We start from the raw sequence: 23,456 nt of genomic DNA on the forward strand, positions 1-23,456 counted from the left end.
GACACTGTTTTAACTGTAGCCAAGCTACTAAAAGCAGACTCACATGATCTGGTGAACTGTACCCAGTGGAAGTATTCTTGTTTATTTTTATTTTTTTATTCTTGTCCTGCTGTGTACAGATCAGCTGGATCGAGCAATATAAGCAAGTAGTGTGATCGCTAACTGTGAAAGTGATGCTTACTTGCTCCTGGACCCTTCAGCACAGTTTGAATACACAGTAGAGGGGTTGCAGTCATGGTTGGTACAACGCAACCATCAAATCAAGTCAATTTATTTATACAGCACTTTTAAAAACAACAACTGTTGACCTGTACAATAAAATAATCAGATCAAATTAAAAAGGAAAGTAAAATAAAAGATAAGAAAATAATAAGAATAAAATAATGACAGACTCATACATGAATTAAAAGCCAAAGAGTAAAAATGGGTCTTTAACCTCCTGAGACCCGAACTCTTTCATAGCATGCATTTTAAATTTCTCTTTGATATTTGGGCTGATTGGGACCTGATGAATTTAAAAATAAAGAATTACCAGATTTTTATTTTTTTTTACCTGATTTTTGTTTCTCAGAAAAATTAGATCCACACATGAGGACATTCGCTTTAAATTTCGATAGAACAGTTGCAGTATAATGGCCTCGTAAGTGGATATCAGGCCCTTGTAGAGAAAAATTTAGTATGTGATGTGGACGCCAGGTCCTAGGAGGTTAAACGAGTTTTAAAAGTATCCAGTGTTGCAGGTCCTGATATGTAAAGGCAGTTTATTCCAGTTTCGGAGCAGTCACAGCAAAAGCCCGATCTCCTGTTTTAATCTAGACCTGGGACAACTAGAAGCATTTGGTCCGCAGACCTCAAAGATCTTGCCGGAGTATACCAATTTAAAAGATCAGAAAGATATATATAGGAGCTAGTCCATGCAATGTTTTAAAAACAAGTGTCAAGATCTTAAAATCAATTTGAAAACTTACTGGCAGCCAGTGTAGTGAGACGAGTGTAGGGGATATGTGCTCTCTCTTCCGCTTGCCAGTCAAAAGCCTTGCCGCAGCATTTTGAACCAGCTATAGTCGATCAATAGATGACGAAGTAACACCAGAGTAGAGGCTGTTGCAGAAGTCGAGGCGAGATGAAATAAAGGCATGGATTGCTTTCACAAAGTCTCTGAAGCAGAGAAATGGCTTCACCTTTGCAAGTAAGCGGAGGTGAAAGAAGCTGGTCTTGATCACATTATTTATCTGTTTATTGAATGTTTAATTACTATCAAAAATCACACCTAAATTCCTCGCAAACGTTTTTTTTTTATAATTTTCCAAGGGGCCGAGGTCGTAATGGTCACTAGGGCCGAAAACAATGATCTCAGGTTTCTGTTCATTTAGATTGAGAAAATTTAAAGCCATCCATGTCCTAACATCTTCCAGACAATCAAACAGTCTTCAGAGGGTTCACAGATTTGTGTTTCAGTGGGAGGTAGATCGGTGAATCATCTGCATAACAGTGAAAGGAGATACCGTGTCTCATATGAGTACGTCCTTAGTGACACAAATGACCAAACTATCTAAAAGACTGTCGGAACAGACACAAATATGATGGGACATCACTCTGCATGAGCCAAACACACAAGAAGAAGCAGGAAAGCTGATCATTACATATGTGTAGATCCCTTTTAATATAGAAACTGCACTCATTCAGATATACAAAGGCGGGCAACTTCCCACCTTTAATTGAAAGCTTTACAAAAACCCTCACATCATGTGGGAATAAATGTGTGGATGCTCGATATCAATGAAAAAGTTCTTCATGAAATCGAATCCCACCCTTCTTCACAGCGAGTTTCAGAGCTCACGGCTTTACTTTCTGTTCTGCTGTAAATGCGGATGGGGCCAGTTCCTGGATTGGAAGTAGCCCCTGAGTCCTTCCAGGTTCACAGGAGGGAAGTAAGCGCCGATGCGTTTCCTCAACCACCACTTGCCCTGTGCTGCGCTGGCACTGCCTGGCTGGCTGAACTTGTACCTGAAATGTTCTCCCCGAACCCACCTGCAAGGAAGAAGAGCCCAAAACTGCTTTCACATGAAGTCATTTTTATCGTCAGCGTACATTCTCCAGGGCTTATAATACTTTGTCTACCAACAACAGTGACTCACAGAAAGACATTGTTTCTATATTCTATTTATTTTCCTCACATAGACGTCAGCAACCGGTGTCCCTGAGCTCGATTCTTGTTTCTGTTGTGGCTGCTCATCATTCTGGCTAATGAATTACACAGGTCTGCAACCAAAACACTGCATAGGATTTTTTGGCTGTTTCTTATAGATTTTTACTCAATGAAACTGGGAAAAATATTTTTTTAATTCCGTCCCGTCTGGTTTTCTTGCAAAACTCATGTTTTTAGTGTAATTAAGCGTAAAATTTCCCTTTTTAAACTGAAATCTGGTATCCTCTACTTAGGTCAAAAAACCATATCCAATAATGATTTCTTACATTAATTTAATATTTCTGAGAGAAAAACAAATAGAAAATGCGAGGATTTGAGGGGGTCAGTAGGAAGTGGAAGGTACAGTGGGTTTGGTGGGTGAGGAGCTCAGGTGATCATGTCTCAATAGGTTTGTTTTGCTCAGAGCAAAAGGTAAGGAATCTTAGAAAACAATATTGAAATATTGATTTTTTTTCATCACTTTTTTTTTAAGGTAAACTCGTGTTTTGCAAAAAAAATGTATGTGATGGAGGGAAATTGAGATTTTTGGATTCAGCATAGGGCTGTTCGATATAACGATATATATTGGATGACGATATAAAAACGTCTATCATTTCATTTTACGCTATCGTTTGTTTCGTGGTGTCGCAAAATAAACTGTTTACGGCAATATTTTTTCATCGTTTTGATGGTCACTGTAGTGGCTATATTAATTTCTTAAAGTTCTCTCTTTCTCTTATATTTAATATAACCACACTATGGACGGACAAGCGCCTGTTTTTATGCGTTGTGGTTAGCAACAATGACGGTAACACCATCGCGTGTCGCGTGTTTATGTTCCACATAAACCTTTCACAATAAAGCTCAAGATCCTGTTGAGACTTTTCAAAATAAACTAAATCACGTGAAAGAGCAGATTATTTAGGGTTGAGAATTTAAAAAGAGCCGCCAGGTGCTAAAAAATAAACCTTAGACTCAAACGTTAGAACAGGCTTTTCCCCGCAGCACGCCGTGTAATAAATACTCACAAAGAAAACGGCGGCTGTTACAACTTATGTCTAAAAATGTATCGTTTCATGCATCGGTTAAAACACTCGACTCCAGCTACATGACGCGCAGCTGGAAACACTTCTCGCAAGACGAGCTGCCCGAGATTCACAAAATTTACAGAAAATGTTACATTTTTGTGATTTATATCGTTATCCGGACGATAGAATTCTTATATCAGGATATGAGATTTTGGTTATATCGCACAGTCCTAATTCAGCACCCTAAAAAACATAAAATTTACCAAAAATATTCCATGCAGCTGAAAAAGGTTTTTTTGAAGACCTGTGTTATCAATCACAAGTCAATGAGCAGTCCTCTTATCAATCCTCAACATTTAAAAACAACAGACACTGACCAAAGAACTTGTTGTACAACACACAACACAAATCACCAAAAAACATTACAAATGATTTAAGAACGACAGAAAAAGGTTTCAGCTGCAACAACAGAACTTAACTAATCACTGTGTGGCGACAAAGTGCGTGTTGTCCATCTTTTATATACAGTATGGGTTGGACCATGATGGTCATACCAGCATGTTGTGCCACTGGTGTTCATGCACGTTAAAACACTGAGGAACAATGTAGTATTTGTTATTAAATGATTCAACTGCCTGAAAAAGATCTGCCCGGTTAGCTAGTTACTTAGCATGCCTCAACTAGCTAGTTATGTGATGGCCTATCCTTCCACTGCTGGCTAAAAATGGTTTGGCCATGATAGAGACCAGTGCAGGTGAACATTGTACACATAATACACACTTTTCCTTGATGGTTGTGTTACATCTCTAAAGGTTGTGTGCGTGTGAGTTGCTCTCTTCTTCCTGTGAAGCGCTACTGAAGCAACTCCACTCAGCAATCAGCAGTGGAAGTACTTAAGCTGAGGAGCAGGAGTCAGCTCCACAGAGCCATTGTGGTGGCTCACAGCTGTGTGAATGAGTGTGGTTTTGGACTTATCCCTTTTCTTTTACCAGCGTCTAAGTTTAGCTGTAGCTTTCTGAGGACTTTCCTAAACTTAACGGGAGTGTTTTGGTGAGGCTGGTGTAGACTGTGTGCATTTACCTGGGTGAGTCTCTGCCTTGGAACGGGTTGTGGTCGAGAAGTGAGAGGACTGTGCTGTCGTTGGACAGCAGGCGTCCTGCTATGTGGATCACCCACTCGCTCTGCTCGTAGGTCTGATCGAACAGATGGAGACAATGTGTTAGAAACTGAAATAAACACAGGAGAAGGAGACGGAAAGAAGAGAGGACGAGGAAGAGACAAATCAGGAGAGAGGAGGATTTTAACGAGTCACACTGGGAATCAAATAAGTGAGAAAAAGGAAGCAAGGGAATTTAATGTGTGTTTGTGAGAGAGAAAAAGGGAAATAATGAGCAGATACAGGGAGACAGAAACACACAAATGAAGACTGAAGGGCAAACACGACAGTTCTGGCTTGATTTAAAACAGCGTTCAGCACTATCGTGGAAACACCGACCCCCAGTGTTGGAAATGGGGTACTAAAGCTTTTCCACATTAATTACATTTACATATAAACAGCCATAATAGCAACAATAATATTAATACATTCAAACTCTTTATCAACATTAAGATGATAAATAAAAAAAATGCTGCAGTGAGGTTTAACCTGGAAGGCAGCGAACCACATGAGCCAGTCCAGTCGATAGTGGTACGGCGAGAGGAGGCACGGCCGCCGGTACACGTCCCCCGGCTTGCACATGAACTGGTACTCCTCCCACAATGCTTCAGGGTCCTTGGGATCTGGGCTCAGAGTGCCCTGGAAAATCACCTCAGTACGTTCCTTAGTGATGCTGACCAGAAGGAGAGGAAACATTAAATAAAACTAATAAAGGATCACATTTTTAAAATATCACTAATTTCTTTAGTATGCAAAAATCTTAATTTGCAATATGTCTGCTAATATCTGCGTTTCCTCTCGGATCCTCTGGCTGTACCTGCCAAACGCTCCGTACGTGTTGACAATGCGCAGCGGGTCAAAGGATGTGTTCATCACCTGCCTGGAACTCAGCAGGTTCGTCACCACAGGGATGCTCAGGCAGCCAATCAGAATGCCCAAAGATATGTTAACCACCCGACGAATCAACATACCTGACACACACACACACACACAAAAACAACTTCTAAATGCATCTTAATGTTCTGTCACTGGATAGAGCTCACTGCTTTCTCTGTCATCTGCTCCATTTCAGCTAAATATGAAACTGCACATGCATGTTGTCGCTCCTGTTTAGCCAAAAAAACGTGTATTCACCCCAAACCTGTACCTGAAGCCGAGGAAAACTGCACCTTAAATCAAGGTGACACATTTATTAGTGTCTGGCCTGGAGCAGTGGAGGTTGGCATTAACGAGTGAGCCGGTGTGTATGCATGTGTTTGTGATCAGTGAAACAATTTCTTAGTAAAGAAGGTGTGGACGATGTGTGCCGGGGTAGCTGGTACTGGCAAACATTTGCTAAGTCTGCATCAGTTCCTTCCTACCTTTCTGCCTGCCCCAACACATGTTAAACACATCAGGGTACCCAAAATCATTTCTCACCAGGACCAACTTTCTGGCTCTGCTCAAATGATTCAAATAGGCCCACACTCCAGGTACCAGGTTATTTCATATTTACTATGCTACAGTGAAGCAAAGACACTAATAGGTCCAGTGGGACCAATTAGAGTGGGGCCACTCTCACACTTTTACCACAGTTTCAGCAGTCTGTATTGTAAAAATGTAAGTGGCGTTACTTTAAATTCCAACAAACTTGATGTCATTCTTTTCCCAGCTACTCAGCTCTCCAAGTGCTAATCCTTTTTATTCCCATAATTCCTTCTCTAGCACAACCAGATGCTATGCAGCCTTGTCAGTCTGTTCTGCTTAATATCAACATTTCAAATTCATAAGTAGACAACAATATCCTGCGTTTGCAAAGTTTGGGATGTGCATACCTTTGGTAGGTGCTGGGGTGCGTCCAGCTACATCCTCACTCTGTATCTCCAGCACTGCTTTCTTGGCTCCAGCACCAGAGCGAAACAAGAAGCCCAGTGATGCATCGTCAAAGCAGGCCAAACTGGGAACGATGGTGAGCCAGTTCAGAAAGCTAAGGTTCCCGCTCACTATCAAAACCACCTGCAGCCCAAAATAATGGGACAGAGAGAGAAGGCACAGTGAGGAGAGATGTTTTAGCACCACTTAAAAAAGCTGGAAAACATGTTTTTTTTAAAGAAATGAACGACCCAATGAGCTCTAACAAAATGAAGGGCAGCACCAATACCTCAAAATCCTGTTTGTTTTTCGTGTTCACCTCGTGTGGGCTACCAGAGAGCCTACCACAGGCTACACATGAGGCACAGATTCAGTTTAAGTGTACAGTAATGGATAACATAGCTAAATGCAATTAAACATCCCAACATTAAAGCCATTAACTCAGAGTTCAAAGCGTAAGGGGACTTACAAGGAATGAAAAATAAAATAATGACATAAAATCTATCTGAGCAGCCCGCCATGGTTAAACCTGTGTGTGTGCAAACACTGAACAGGAACAGTGTTTCCAAAACAGAGCCAACAACATCACATCAGTAGGTGCATTTATATGTCATTATTATTTGACTTCTCCCCTCTTAATCATTACTACCTTGGCACCACCGTTAACATCGTTATCTCAGTTGCCATAAACATCAATCATCATTCAGCCTTTGCTCTCGTTGCTCTCTGTGGCTTGTGAACAGTGTAAATTACCTGGAAAAGGATCTGGATTGCTCCGTTAACCATACACATCCGCCTGCCGAGGAAAGTGAAGAACGGGACGATGAGTTCGACAAAGTGGTTCGACAAGGTCTCAAAGCGATGGAACCACCACGGAGAGCGGTGAATGTAGTATGACATGGGATTGGGAACTGGTTGGGTCTGCACAGAGAAAAAAAACTCAAGGTCAAAGTGACAAGTGCCACGGTAACATCTCATCTTTAATGAATGGATTCCTCCCTGAAGTTTTTCTGATCTGCAAACATTTTCCAAGCACAGTCTGCTCACAGCTTAAGATGGAAGTTTTTCGGATTTACTTTGGCAATAACTGTCTGAGATGGGATGAAAATTAATTTATAATGTCACACCTTGAGGGAAACATTTCCATGTCTAAATAAAGATGGAAACCTATTTAAATAACAGCAACCACACCTATGCACCCCCCAAAAAAACCCAGAGGATTCATACAGACTGGTGAATTATGCGTGCATGAGCTGGTTGCTATGTAAAAGCTGAATATGCAAACTGCTACAGGGAGTGAAAAATAAATATAGCACAGGAATAGGCGTAGGAAAAATGAAAACAAGACAGTTGGCATCCTAACCCAAACCTTTATTGTTTCTATGTTGCAGAAAATTGGGGTTATTAAACTTGCAGCTTACTGAAACACCCCTGGAAGACCAAGGGCAAGGGGCCTGCGACCTCAGACAGCCAAACAACCCCACAGGACTTGGAAACCAGTATTATTACAACAAACATACAGAGGCAAACAAAACAGCAACTATGCTGAAACACAGCTACACAGCCCCCCGAGAGTCAGGACAGGAGGAGATCTGCAGCTCCTCTGCTCATCTGAAAGGGAGCACTGTGTCAGAGGGGTTAATAAGGTTCACCTGGCACCACTGGCTTCCGGTCCTGTGTGCGCGTGTGTGTCTACATTACGGCGTAGACTGCTAACTGTTGAAATTGGACCAGGTCAGGGAAAGTGACCCAGCGTGGAATAAGCTCCACATTGTAGGATGATTTGTCAGGTATAAAATCATTTTCTGGTACACTAACCTTAAATAACTGTCATGTAGCTAAGGAATTGCCTCCGCAGGCATCTATAGTTTATTTAATAATTCAAGCAAGATACAGTGACCACAGTAGCTGAGGCTACAAACAAAGCTACATGCAGCTACACAACAGTCACAAGCTCTGAGAACTGAACCAGCGCTGTCATGCATCATTACAGTTAAAATAAGAGTGCCATCTCCACTCGGGGTCATTTCTAATTGGTATAGTTTATATAGATATGTTTCAAAACCTGATGGGAGAGCAGCAGCACAACCGCCATCGCAGAAGAGACCAGACTTCAATGACAGCAAGTCATGTCAAGTGGGCTGCAAAGGAGCTTGCAGCTGAAATGAAAGTGAGCAGGCTGAAGCAGTTTCAGCAGCGTGCTGTATACGAGACAATTGGATGTGAGATGTTTGACTTCATCACTTACCTGAACTAACAAATCAGCAAGTGCCAGAACCAGTCGTTACTAGAGGCAGATTAATCCCTATACACTCACAGTCATTATAAAAGCTGTTTTCACCCTTCATCACAATTTAAAAAAAAAAAAAAAAAAAAAAAGATTTTTATAATCCATGCGCCTGGAGTTAGGGGGACCCTTTCATGCCAGATATTGGCGACAACCAAAGCAGTCAGACTGAAGCTTCAGAATAAGCGCTCCAAAACCAACAGCTAGCATCACAGTGGCTACTGTCAGTGGAGCTAATGCTAGCCTCAGTTTAAAATAGGCTACTGGTCACACCAGACTAATTAAACCTGGAGCTGATTAAAGCTTGTGTCTATTGTTTGTTGAACTTAGCAAAACAGAATTTCACTTTGAATTTAACAGTTCAGAGATTTTAAACATCACCTACCTTCGATTGCTCAAATTGGTCAACATCTGGCTCTCATTGTTCTAGCTGTAACAGCTGTGTGCCCCTACTACTACTGAGCACACTGAAAAGCAACACTTTAACCAATAGATCAGTTCAACTTTAACTATTTTTACATTGTACAAGTTTAAATGAAGGTATCAAAAGGAAGAGGAAAAAAAACAACCCATCTTTCTGGTAACAACAAGGTCATTGGAGAGTTTTCTTTATGATGTCATGGTAATCACATGACATATGAACAGACAGTATAATTATTTCATACACTGTAAGAACATGGGGAGAATTAACTGATGTTGTTTTTTCAATGTACAGGACATTTGATCAATTTAGTTGAGGTTAAGACAGTTCAACATTTTCGATACACATGAAATTGTGAAATTTGTACAGTGGACAATATTTGGCCTCACAAACTCTGCTGCCCTGTATGGCAATGAATGCTAAGACTGTGGGAAAATCTAGGAACATTTTATAAGGAAGAGTCAAAGAAAGAAGGAAAGAAAAGCCATAATTAGAAAGGATAAAGATGTAAGCGCTTTATACTTCCACATTATAATCCTACACATCACTAGCTATCAACTCCATGGAAGCCTGTGTGTTACAACCTAACCTCCATTCTTATTGTATATTTGGCTGGGTGAATATCTATGAAGTATTCTTGATGTATCCAGTCTCATAGGAGCCAGAATATTCCTGTCTATGTTAATTACAGAAGACAGAAGAAGGTCCTCCTCCCTCTGTGGCCCGCTAACATCGAGCAGTGCTGGTTAGAGCGGTCGAGTGTCCCACCGAGGGAAAAACAAACACTGGATTTGCACAACCTCACACTCAGTGTAAGAGTTTGATTTATTGAATCCCACAACAGCGGTTTCTGTAATGTGCTGCCCTGCTGTGGTTAGCCTGTTGTGAGTTTGTTGCAGCTTTATCATCATCCAGGAGACGAAGCCGAGGTTCACTGTTTTTATGTATCAATCAGACTGAGACGTTCAGACTGCTGAAGAAAACGGGCCTTTGGGAAATTTAAAAGCGACTCTGGTTTTGCTGGACACTTGTAATATGATAGCTTAGGTGAAATCTTTGGTTGTAGAAGGTCGTTACTGCAGCAGCTCCTGCACTGTACTCAGAACGCAAGCAAACGTGGGATTTTCTGGGATGTTCTGCACAGAACATGTTTAACAAACTTCCTAGAACCACCAAGGGGTTCTAGTGTGAAGGAGACAAGTGTGAACAGCTCCTGGCCCAACCTGTGAGGATTGAAGGGCCTTTGAAACCCATTCGTGTCTTTTGTTTGCGCGCATTCTGCTGTGACCTTCACACAGCCAATAGAAACAAAGCCTGCTGCGCTAAGTTCAACCACACGATAAAGGAAAACATTCATATGCATATATAGGGACTTCCAAAGCCTTTCCAATGGCTCCGAGGACCTCGGGGGCAAAGACGTCTTGTGTAAACGACACACTCTTCACTAATCGGGATAGTTACAAAAATTAAGTCTTTATGAATAAGCGATACATTTTTTTATTAAACATTTGAACATAATACGTCACAAACTCTCTAGAGGATATAAAGTCAGAGAGATACATGTTTGGAAGTGACAAGAAGCAGGTGCATGTAGTACACGTAGAGCAGCTGCAATTTTTGGGTCTTTCACTGTAGTTAGGGTGAGTGCAGCGCATGCCGTGTCAAATGTCAAAGGGCCTCGAGGCTGCACTGTGCATTTAACAGAACACTGAGAACCAGGAAGCTGGAAATGCAGGGAGTACATTAAATGCAACATACGCACCTCATAGTGATAGTCCATGCAGGTGAGGTCTCTCCAGCATTTGTCTCCTCTGATTTTTATAAGACCCTGAAAAGACAAAACATAAAACTTGTGCTACATCAACCTCAGTACACTTCAAACTTCACAGCAGCAAGCACTTCTGTGTTTAGCTGCACTTAATGGATGTCAGCACATGACAACTAAAAATCTGTCTCAAAAGGAAATGGTTCAACATGAACCCGTCAATAATAACGCCGTTTCTTCCATCAATCATGACCTCAGTATACATACAACAGGATCGCACATTGTTTTTATTACAATTCACAACTCAATCCAGCCTGTGTACTGTTGCCTCTGCACATTTAAAAAAAGGAAGGAAACAAGCCGATGAATGGGGAGGAAAGATAAAACACTTGCAATCTAAACTATTGTCAACAACTGTCACTGTTTTTGCATTACATATAATCCAATAATAACTGTAAACTTGATTTTGTTGAGATGAAAACATGAGTGACTTTTCTTCTCCTCTCTGAGTTTAAAAACCTTTGATTGGATTTCTTGATTAAATTAAAGTAATTACACTGTATACCAATTTGCTGGAAATGCTGGAGAGTTATAATAAATAATAACATCAAATTTACATATTCATATATATATGTAATGTGTATAAAACATGCTAGTGGCTCTGTAAAACTGGGCATTGGCTCAGCCTTTGACCTAAACGCCAAGTTTAACTTGCTGCTGCCATTAAATTCAAAATGACTATTTCCTTAATGTTCCACCGGAAATTAAATTTGGGTTTCTGAGACTTGCAAATCATTGCATTCTGTTTTCTATTCACATGTTACAATTGGGGTTGTAAATATAGTAATTTGGTTTCAAACATCCACAATGGCGACAGCAATAAATAAAGCTGAGGCTTCAAAACGAAGACATTCACTGCAGTTATACCAATCTTTCAGTCTATTATCAGGGCACCATGATAATACTAATGCTTTAAAATCTCAATCAAAAGACCAAAAATATGAATCTTACAGTGGAAAATTTAAGGCATCACTAAAATCATACTCATCCGGTGTATGTTCAGAGCCTAAATAAACCAAATGCTTTATGGAGAAGAAATTCATTAACATGCTACACTCTAGCAAACAGGATAACATGTAGCCATATCTAAGAAGTGACAAGATACTTACGCCCCTCAGTGGCTGACACACTTTAAGCACAACAAGAGACACAATACAAAGTGGTGATCCACCACCAAAGATCAAATCTGACACAACAAATCTAATTTGCTTGTTGTCTGAAAACATCATTAGCTTTTCTGACCTTCTCTACCTCAATAGCAGCTCACAGTTGTGCAGCCCTGTTGTGCTAATGCCTCAAACTGGGAAGAAGCCCTCAGAAGATTCAGTTATAAACAGAGTCAGTGCTAAAAAATAAGTATGGCGACGAATACGGGGGGAAAAAAGCCTATGGAGCTCTACGAGTGTTTTTGGCCAAAAGAAATTGTCATGCTACTGAATCACAAGTCTGTTGTTAGAAGTCCATGGTATTTCTAAATTGATGATGCAGATTATGACTGTAATAAAAGGTTAACCATAGTCCCTCACTGAGGATTTTCCCTTAATAAAATAAGAAAAAACAAAAAAATGATTCAAACTAAGCCCAAAATGCAGAGAAATGCAATGTCAGGGCTTGTTTTCCACCAACTGAATTAAGCAAACAGGACACTATCCAGGACCCAAGTGTCAATATTGACACATCGGCCTGTCATGTGGTCGACGTGGAATTTGGAATAAATCGCCTGCTAACCTCTCTAACCAGATTTACAAAAACCAGGACATTTCTTTCTGATTACAAACTTGGCTGCTGGCTGTTGAGGTGATGAAGTCAAAGATGTTGTTGATAATTCAATTCAGTCATGAGATTCTGAAATGTCATCAATTACTACCCAGCATACAAACCTCTGACATAAACAGATCTCTCTTCAGTATCAAGAGGCCTTAGGGAAAGAATATGAACCTGTGAACTCAGCAAAGAACACCAGAGAGATTCAACCTTTCACAACTACGATCCGCTCAAAAATTTATTATTAATTTATTTAAATTGGATACAAATGTATCCATTGGATTCAAACAATGAAAATCTGACTATAAAAACAGAAGAGAAGAGGAACTGTGGTGTTAATGCCACAGCAGTACTGGTGTTACATTGCTTTGTTCGACATGGCATTTTTCCAACATGAATGAAAACATACTGTTAATCTAAGAAGGCCTTTCTTGGAAGTCAAACAGGAAGCCACTTATCAAAAGTAAATAGTAATATCATCAACATATGCCAATGACACAAAGGCAATGAATCGTCAAACATTTTCAGTCCATTGATTGTCATGAGCTTAAAGGCTTAACTCTAGGAGGTTTAAGGCATCCTTGACTAAAAGCCCAAGCATGATTGTAATCCAAACTCTAACCCAGACCCTAGGCAATCATAATATCTAAACTTAGCACAAAAACTAAGGACATTTGTGTTTTATCAATTATTACTTTGTTGCAACTATGCTTTTTAGCAATAAATCGTATACCATTGGAAAGTGTGCCCCTGTAAGAAAAATGCAACATTGAGCAGGAGAGCCGAGTATGTGGGTTGTTCAGATCTTCCCTGCCAATGGCAAACAGCTTATTCTCCTATTGACTCTTGTTTGGTGTCATTTTTAGGATGATTGAAGTCTGAAGAAAGAAGACATACTGGCAGTTTAACAAGTAGAATGTGGAAGAACCACACACAGCCACAACAGCCTGACACCTCCACTCAGTCACTGCCAGTCACTACCTTGGTCACACACTGCTGTGGGATGCCATCCAACTGTTCAGCCAGCATTTGAGATCAGTGCTGTTGTGTTGGTCACTCTGGCACGAACAGCACACTGAAGGTGATCCCACAAGTATTCAGTGGGGTTGAGGTCAGGACTGCAGACATGTTCCAGTGCACGTGTTGTCGACACAAGCACAAATGGGCCTGATGGTGCAGGGCAGTCATGGAAGGCCTCCTGGCAGGACTGTGAGAGCAGAGATGGACTGTGTGTGATCTCTTCTGGATTGTTTGGGCAGAGTCGTCAGCCGTATCTTCCTTCAAATTTATACTATAAATTTGTAGAACACTGCCTACGGTTCCTAAGTGCTGACAGGTCTCTTTGGGAGACACCACCAGAACAATAAAGCCCACCTCTGACATCCCCTGTTATATAGAACTTGACTTCAATTTGGAGATGGTACTAGAACTCACTCCAAATAATTTTCCAACTGTTTTGTGGAACACCAGCCTGAAGTTGCCCTATGGCCTCTCCAGATCAATCAAACGTGGCATCCTGGTAAACAAGGCATCCTTGGAGCAGACGCCAACTAACCCCTGTAGCAGGGTCCACAAGCTGCCAGTCAGGCACCCGATTAGCTGCACCTGGGGTACCAGAAGCTCAAAACAAGATTCAATAACCGAATAAGCTTTTTGGCACTGACAGAGAAACTTATCATGGTTGCAGCCCACAAATGTATTTTCCCTACAAATGTGGCTCCATTTAAAAGGTAAAATATGTAGATACAGGGGTATAAGATTTACAGCCAAGAAACATTGCTGCAAAAACATTGTCAACCAGATACAAATTTCCTTAGTTTTTTTGCAAAGTTGTTCTTTTTTTTAATTGAATTGTTCTCCCAAGTCTTATAATTATAAGACTTGGGAACAAAGGGAACAAAGAAAAATCAAAAACTGTTGGCATTTGTCCCCAGAAAACACATTTGCCTTCCTCTGTGATACAAAGTTAGGGTTATCACCTATGATGATTCAGAACTCAGACAGTTAAATCTGCTATAATCAATATTGTTTTGCTGGCAATGAATACAATGACTGCTGTCAGAAACCTGACGCTAGCAGTTATTGAATAAACAGAGAATTACTATCTTACAGTGCAATTCCTATTAGCACCAAGCAGCCCTTTAGCGTCTTTCAGCTTTTTGGGGGGTTTTTACAATCTCAATATTGCTTTTGGCTCATTCTTGCTGCTCTCATTCACACTTAAGTTAGGTCTGACTTACATTTGACTCATAGCTGGACTGTATGAAAGCCTTAATCCACGTCAGTCTTTCAGTATTAATAATTTGGACTTCTACTTTCACATATCTTCAGTTACAGCCAAAATGTCATTCAGCCAGGAATCATGAGAAGCTTCTCTTGTACACCTTGAACTCATTGTTACCCACATCTATTTATTATAACAGGCAATAAGGGTCTTTCCATCCCAGTCGACCAGATGTGCACAACAGTCTGGACGAATCAACGCGTCAGCAACACAAGAACCAAAGTCTAAATGTGATTTCAGCTCACGTTACACACCGTTAACTCTATAAAGCCAATTTAAGCCACAAACCACACCTAGCAAAATATTTCCTACAGCTGCAGTGTTTAATGGAAATGTTTGATCAAGCAAAAAATGTATAATACAAGGCATTTACAATCACTATACGCAACAGTAGAACTTAATAATTTATTGATTCTCTGACAAAAAAAAAATATCAACACCAGTATTTTTACTGCCTTCATCTATTAAGGGGCACCTTTAAACTCTCAGGAATTTACTGGGGAGCGGAGGGGGGGGGGGGGGGGGGGGGGGCTGTTGTTATACCCTCAGTGATTAGTATGATCAAACTCTACTATGAACAAACTTAGAAGGCCATTTCAAGACCAATTTTAATTTAAAGTTACAACTAAACCATCAGGAAACAGCTAGCAAGCTAAGATGAAGGATCTATTATCAATTACTTGACTTTGTTGTCAATATTCTTGGTAACATGAGAAATTTAGTCCTCATACAAAAGCTTGATCAGGTAAGCATACCATGCTTATACTCAAAAATGTATCTACCCAACACTGTACTCAAAAAGCATAACATCTTACAACACTGAGACTTCATTTGAGGGTCACTTATCTAATTTACCTTTAAGATATAGAAGGGACTAAAGGTCTATAAGGCTGAACATCAATCAGAATTTAAAATGAGGCTTTTATCCCCTTTTGTGAAAACACTTTATATTTAGAGTATTTACAGAGCTTCATAGTTAATGAGCCAACTCGATCTTCTGAAATCTAATTAGCTTCACATTTTGTAGCTTTCTGCCTGATTAACCTCACAGTGCTGCTGCACACAAGCTGCTAGGGCACAAATTGAAATGCATCCGAGCAGCTTAACACGCCACCTCAATGTGCAAGATGTATTAAATATATTAAGCTACGCTAATTAGGAAACAAATAGGGGGAAAAGTGTAATAATTACAACAACATTTCTGAAACATTTTAATGTCAACACTGTTGTTTAGCATAAAATACGGTCATGTGATATTTTTATAAACTGCTGGGGCATTTCTGTGTGTGCAAGTGTGCTGGAAGTTCCCCTTGTTTTAATGAGGTAATTACTTACTACAGAAGGTACAGCGGAGATGGTTCTAATCAAGATTAGCAGGGAAAATCTGGTTTATATAACAACGTTAAGCAAGAAGACAAAGGAATTTATTTATACTTTTAAATTGGATTTTTATGCTTAAGGTAAGGCTTGTTTAAATAGAGCAGGGTATAAATCTTTATCAAGGATGTTAAAATGATTTTTATGTACTTATTTCAATGGTAGGTAAAGGCTGACAAGCGGAAAATGACATTTATTTAAACTGTTATCTTATTAGCCCATCCCAATTAATAATATATAGTTAATGCATTTATAGTCTGATTCTTTCCTTTTTAATATATTAAAAATATTAGATGCTACAGCAATAGCATGTGGTATGAAATTATTATTGGGAAAAAATGACTTGTAGGACATTGTAGGATATTTCATTGCTTAAAAAAAAATTAATAAATAAAAAATGATGGGCTCATACGCAACCCTTCCCTATATTTTCAGGGACCTTAAAAGTACATGCTAACCTTTGTCATCCTCATAAATATAGGAGTCAAAGAACAGCATTGAACCACAGTGCTTTCAGATGGATAAATAGATACAGCCAGGGTGGATCAAACACTGTGGGAGGAACAGCACTGCAATTAACACTGCTGAAAAGTTGCTGAGTCTTTGTAACGTTTAAGCAGACCTCCAAAGAACAGTTTGGACCATCATAAGCTCTCCCACTATAAGGTCATCAAACCCGTGATGGACGTCTCACATGAAAAATTAAAATATAGGAAAGTTCATCTCATAATCATAATAGAAAATGTGCAGCAGAGCTTCAGAGTAAGACAATATACAGTCAGTGCGGTTCCTTTGTTTACTGTTTATCATCTGGATTTGATTTCCTGACAAAAGGAGCATGTGAATGCTATTTGGACCTTAACCTTAAAGTTCTGACATTCTTAACAACATTACAAAATAAATTATAAACAAAATCTAATCAGCTAATCCAATTAGACAGACGGTGATCAGTTGACTAGATAATAATCAGGTCCAACAATAATTTCATCTAATATTTTGTAAAGCTAAAGCCCAGAACATCATCCATTGTTCTAAATCCATACTCTTAACACTGTGTACTCTGAACAATAACGTGCAGCAGCTGGTTTCATTTAACTGAGGAAAGCAAGCAGAGCTGATGCATCTTATCAAAACTGCTGTTGTTCTGGTGCAGCACACTGCAACAGAACAACTCGTCATAAGTACTTGAGATTAAATTTATAAAATTTTATAATTATTAAAATCTAAACAATTCCACTAGTAATAGCAGTTCTCAGTTTTTAGTCACAATTTTGGAGGTATTTAGTCAATAAACAACAGAGTGAACAAATTTAAGCCCCAGACATCATCATCATCATCATCATCACATTTCCTCTAAGTGTTTTGAATATCTGCATATCTAGTACTTGTCAGGAAATTTTACCTGAATGCCTAAATGTCAGCCTGTAAATGAAATATTTGGAAATAACCAAAGTCATTGCATTTTCCCCTTTGAAACCATGATCTCTAGTAGTTTCCTCGGTCAGTATTCAGTTGTTAAGATCCGTGTATCTTGGTGGCACAAAGAGCAGAACAAAAAAAAACTTTCTCAATCTTTTCTTAAAAGATTAAAGTTTGCTTATGCCTTCTGAAATATAACAGCACTTTCATTTTGCTTATGCGGTTTTGTATCATAACTGAGGTGCTTTCAAATAACGGTGGCCCTTAGCAACAAAACTCTCAACATTCATTCTGACGTTGTACATCAGAGAATGAAATACGCTACGAGAGCCTTTTACAATGAAGCGCTGAGTTGGGGGCTCCCTGCGTTTCAGCTCGCCTTGTGGTCTTAACTGAAAAAATGCCACTGAATCTGTGGAAAACACAGTGATTGACAGATAAAACACAGACAGAGATCTAAAATTCACCATGGCAACTGTCAAACAAAGAGACATATTGTTTTAGTCGACCATATATTTGTTTTGGCATCACCGGCTGCTGGCAGAGCTCAATAGCAAAAACCCAAAAGTAACAGTCTAAAATCCGATGACAAACATTCACGCTGCTCAGAAACGGTTTCATTTCTTCACATGACTGAGATGCGTTTATGTCAGGCTTTTAATTTAGAAACTTTAACAGCCACTGGAAGAAGATATATGCACACAAATGGAAGACAAAAGTAAGCTTTCTCATTTATCTTTCAGTTATTGTGAATTTGTTTGAAATTACTTCGTCAAAGCAGTCATATTCTTGTTTTAACGGCATGCAATAAATGATCTATAAATTTGCAGACTTCTGTGTATTTATAAACTGCTATACTCACAGCCCCCAGCATGATGCGAACAATGAGCCATCTGAAGGTCCAGATACAGATGAGAGACGGGGGGCACCGGTGGGGAACCTGGGACAGAGTCCACACCGGACACAAGAAAATAGCCAGGAAGCCCGTCTCCAGCAGCTGACTCTCCCAACCTGCACAAACAATCAGAAGATCATCAATGACCTGCTTTACTTAACGCAGGCTCAGTGTGTTATAGCACAGAAGAGCTAATATTGCTTTAATGGTGCAGGAACATTACACCTCAGGTCAACAAAGTAACACATACACGCCCCAAGAAAACAACATGACGTCAAATTTCTGGAACAATATCAATAAATATGAGAGGAACGGCACACGTTTGTCTGGCAATGTACTTGATAAAGCCACATTAACTGTGTTTCTGGGAGTCAAAGTCAGGATATAACTGAAGAAGCACATCTTTGTCAAAGTTGAAGAGGAACTCTAAATTTTGCCAAAATAGGGAGTAACATTTTCCAGCCGATTAATGTATTGTGACCCCAACTTATTGCCATAACAGGGTGAACATCAGTAGTGATGGGAAACAAAAACACAGCTTTATGTGATTGGTTTTTGCTGCTGAACCTCCACGCGGTCACTGCAAACCTATTTAATGGCTAAATGTGTGGATCTTTTGCCTATCTGCCATACATATGTGAAAAAGATTATAACAGGACTGTCATGCATGTACAGTAAGAGAAATAAGTATTTGATTTGCTGCTGAATTCATAATTTTGAGCACTCAAAGAAACGAGCAGTCATCAATCCACTTCCTGTACTTTGCGGGAAAATAATTTTTGACTCCCACCCTAAAATCACTCAAACATGGCAGTGGAAACATTATGTTTTGGGGGTCTTTTTCTGCCAATATTATAAAATCCCTGCATCACATTGAGAAAAAAAAATGGAAAAGTCTTGGATAAGAATGTCCTTCACTCAGCCAGGACACTGAAAATGCATCGTGGGTGGGCCTTCCCACAAAACAATGATCCAAAACATACTTCAAAGTCAAAAGCTCAAGAAGACACCCGCTAAAGATGAGAGAGAAAGCTGAAGTTTTGTATCTCCAAACCACAACCTAAAACCCTTGAGGATTTCGACGAGGTCAGCAAAGATCTCTGTTTGACAACGGCTACTCTACCAAGTAGTCAATTTGAGTTCCGGTTATTTCCCTCTCTGAAATTCCCATTAACTTCTAACTGTGGCAGAATGATTCATTCTTGATTGTTTTGTAGATAATTTGTCTTTCACTACGGAAATAAACCAACCACTGACCTAAGCTGCTCATTTCTTTGTGTTTAAAACTGAATTCAACCGGGGGTTAAATCCTTATTTCAGGACTACATGAGGCATCATTTGAAGTGTAAAATATTTCAGTTTGTGAAAGTCATGTTGCTAAAATGAAACCAACTATTTCGTATTTCGACATGGGTCGCCAGAAGACTGGTCAAAGTCACTTATTACAGGCTACCTAATAGCTTTTTTTCCAGAGATACTTTGACATTTTACTGGAAGCTAAATGGCAGTGTCAGTATAATATGCTCACAATGATAGTGCTTATGTTTAGCAAATATAACGTTACATTTTTAGGTTTGCATATGCTCATTAGGAGTGGAATTGTTTCAAGCACTGAAGGAAAACAAATATTTAAATTGGAATCACCTAAAAAAAAATTAAAATTCTAATGTTATAGTCTATAAATGTCTATAAACAACCCAATATTAGTGCTAAGTGCACTAATATGGGAACAGTGGACCTTCATCTGCAGACTTTCAGAGTGTGATGATGAGTCCAAGTTGCAGCAGAATGAGAGAAAAGGAATTTTCTTTTTCGGGGTAATAGAAGCCACAGCCCAACCACAGACACAGGCCTGGCGTCTCTGACTACAAAATGTCATTAGGCAATCACGGAGCTGCCACTGACCTCACCACTTATCTGGGCCGAAGCTTTACATGCAACCTCATGTTTATACTTCCCACGCCACCATCTTTACCATCATAGCCATGACAGTTTATTGGATTCACCCCGTTAAAAAAACAATATACTATGTTTTCACTCTAAGCTGCAAACAAAGTAGTTGAATTTTTCGCAGTCAGTATAGATATGCTTCTGGTTTAAGGAACATGTGCAAAATGCAAACATAAGGACTCAATCAGGCCGTCCCGTTACCAAAGAACAACCACTCAACCAAAAACACATTAATAAAAAGCAGAACTACAGCAGCATAAACTACACTTTTACTCTAAATAACAGTAATAAAAATACACACAAAATTCTGTTTCTTTTTTTAAGAACAAGGATCAAACACTGATGATCTTTAACACTATTTAAATCCAACTCTTCAAATTGTGACCCGTAACTCGATTTTTCTAAAAAGTGTTGCCCAACACATCAGTTTCACCTTTTATGAAAATATAAATGACACAGACACCTGTCTCACATTAATGCTTTCCTTTAAATCCACTTCTTTTTGGAGGCGAAACAAAGGAAGCTTCTGTGGAAGTTCACTTACCAAAGGAGTACCTGGAAAGAGAAAAGGAAGCAGGTTAATGCTGTGAAACTCTGATAGACTGTTTGGTGTCAGGAGAGATCAAACACGCTGGGCAGCCAAAATGCTTTGCGGAAAAATAAGTCACAACTTATGCAAGAAATGAAATATGCAGTTGCTGTCTAGTGGAGAAGTTGACAGCTGACTACGGTAACCATCACTGTGGGATCATCTTATAGGGAATGTTTTTAAAATGCATGTATGCTTTATGCTAATATAAGCGCGGGCATGAGCGCTTGGACCTAACATTTTTTTACAGGACCTACAACATTAATAGTTCACATAATCTTATCTTTTTAAACACGGAAACATCCAATCATAACTGAAGTGTATGCTATGCAATAGCAATAGCATACACTTAATAATGAATTCACCTGAAATCTTAGTGACTAATACGCAAGAAAATATTCCATCGTAAAAGTCGCCTGAACCTACATATTCTTTCTGAGTCACTCACACAAACACACACACAGTTATATGTTTAAAAATGCAAGTTAGGTGTTTTATTATACTTAAATGATTGATAGGACTTAAAAAAATACTTAGAGTCCTTTGAAAAGCCTGGAGAAATATGGTTTGAAATCACTTAAAAATGACAATTCTGAATCAAAATGTAAAGAAATGAGTCGGCTTGATACTTTTGCACAGCTCACTATGTAGCCACGTTTGACTACTCAATTTCTGCTCCCAGTGATATATTATATTTTATTTTTCTAACAACACTTCCTGTTAATTTCACATTAAAAGCACTGTAGCAGGAATGCGAAACTTATTTTACATTCTGAGCAGTAAATTAATGGTTTTTCAAAATCTAATAGTTTCAAACATTAATATCGACCCAGAACTTTCCAATCAGGGCTTCTCTACTCACTAAATTTGGCTACAACTTAAGATCTTCTATAAAGTTTTTTGACGATTTCTACAAATCTGGCTGTAAAAGGTTATCTGATCGATCTTTAAGATTAGGTGCTCTACATTAAAACATTTTTTAATCCAGTTTTATTGAGAGTGAAAGCATGATTTAACCAACACTTACCACAGCTGTCCCACGTTGACCAGGGAGTGGTATAGCACCCACAGTGTGAGCATGATCACCATGTTGGCCATTCCCATCACCAGGACAAACCCTGACAGCGCCATCCCCAACAGGGCGATGCCGTCCAGGTTGGCGTCCATGTCGCTCCAGTCAAAGAACCAGAGAACGGAGGGGGTGTACGCCATGGCGGCCATTCCGATCTTCCCCCCAACATAGCGCTTGACACTTCTGAGGTAGCTCTTACAGGGCATCAAGCCATGTTCACCAATCAGCTGCTTGTTCTGGTTGTAAGCAACACTGAAGGCCACAACTAAAAAACAAATGAAAGAGTTTGTGAGACAGATGCAATTAGTTTATTTTTCTCAAATTAAAGAGTAAACTTTTCCACGAGGCACAGCTGTCCTGACAGGAGCTATTCAGGAGGGGGCTTATTTATGATGTGAGTAAAACGCTGGTGGTGGTTGTAAGCTCAGCTCTTTGCAAGAAGCACCAGTAAAATCAGAATATATGGTAAATGGACTGGTTCTTATAGCGCTTTTCTAGACTCAAAGCACTTTACACAACTTGCCTCATTCACTCATTCACATAGGCACTTTTTTCTATGCTGTTTCCAAGTGCTTTCTATCTGATGTTCACATTCATGGGATTAGTATATTTTCCTTGACCCTGTGTTTCAAATGAATGGTTATCAGAAGCTAACAGAGCATTAATAACAGTAGTTAAAAAAACTGCCAAACACACGTGTAGGTACAGTCACTAAGTTTTATTTACAGTAAAGTGCGCATGCGTTAAGATACCGTGGCACTAAACTGTGACTGTCATGCTAATGATAAAAAAAGTAAACCCCTACAGCTAAACTACCACAGACAGACAGACACACACACTCTAACTGACTGCAGACCGTAAGTGTCAACATACAGTAAATAAAGGCGACGGAGCGCAGCAGAACGATGCGAGTGAGCCAGTAAGTCCCGGGCTGTAAGGACAGAAGCGGCTTCTCTTTCTCTGCGTCGCTGCTGGAGTGTTTTCCATCTTCTCCACCGCTAACAGCGGAGTCTGTCTCTGTTCTCGTACTGCCAACACGTCTTTTCCTCACAGAGATCTCTGCACGTTCACCGCTTGCCGCCATGTTTAAGGATGTCACGGTCACGTGACAGAACAGACGCGGAAGTATGTTATTATTATTATTATTATTATTATTATTATTATTATTATTATAGTTTAAATTTAATGATATTATACGGTTTGTATCTATAACGTATACATTTTTTTTCCAAAACCAATTTAAATTTAATTTATTGGAAGTAAACGGATCTTCCGTAGTACAAATGATCTGAATCTCCCAGTTGCCTAAGATGACAAATTTAAAGAAAAATCTATAAACCACGATTGATG

General features: G+C 39.5%; 1 protein-coding gene across 1 annotated transcript; it reads right to left on the bottom strand.

Moving 5' to 3' along the window:
• Window positions 1-255: 255 nt before the first annotated feature.
• Window positions 256-23,220, bottom strand: lmf1 (lipase maturation factor 1). The gene is made up of 11 exons (XM_085170121.1): window positions 22,980-23,220; window positions 22,062-22,371; window positions 20,990-21,000; window positions 18,463-18,611; window positions 10,694-10,759; window positions 6,977-7,144; window positions 6,187-6,367; window positions 5,190-5,343; window positions 4,862-5,045; window positions 4,297-4,409; window positions 256-2,031 (listed from the first exon to the last, which is right to left on the bottom strand). The coding sequence occupies exons 1-11, from the start codon at window positions 23,188-23,190 to the stop codon at window positions 1,845-1,847; spliced, it is 1,734 nt and encodes a 577-aa protein (XP_085026247.1). The 5' UTR covers window positions 23,191-23,220; the 3' UTR covers window positions 256-1,844.
• Between the last annotated feature and the right edge of the window lie 236 nt (window positions 23,221-23,456).

The sequence above is a fragment of the Neolamprologus multifasciatus genome, chromosome 8 (genome assembly GCF_963576455.1).
Source record: "Neolamprologus multifasciatus chromosome 8, fNeoMul1.2, whole genome shotgun sequence".
Taxonomy (NCBI): domain Eukaryota; kingdom Metazoa; phylum Chordata; class Actinopteri; order Cichliformes; family Cichlidae; genus Neolamprologus; species Neolamprologus multifasciatus.

Bases quoted from the DNA above. Each gene is read 5' to 3' on its own strand.
- lmf1 (XM_085170121.1), bottom strand. From the start codon at position 23,190: ATGGCGGCAAGCGGTGAACGTGCAGAGATCTCTGTGAGGAAAAGACGT. The intron at 7,145-10,693 runs GTGCGTATGTTG...TTCTCTGTGCAG, and splicing joins GCATGGACTATCACTATGAG to ACCCAACCAGTTCCCAATCC. The intron at 5,046-5,189 runs GTACAGCCAGAG...CCTTCTGGTCAG, and splicing joins ACGTACGGAGCGTTTGGCAG to CATCACTAAGGAACGTACTG.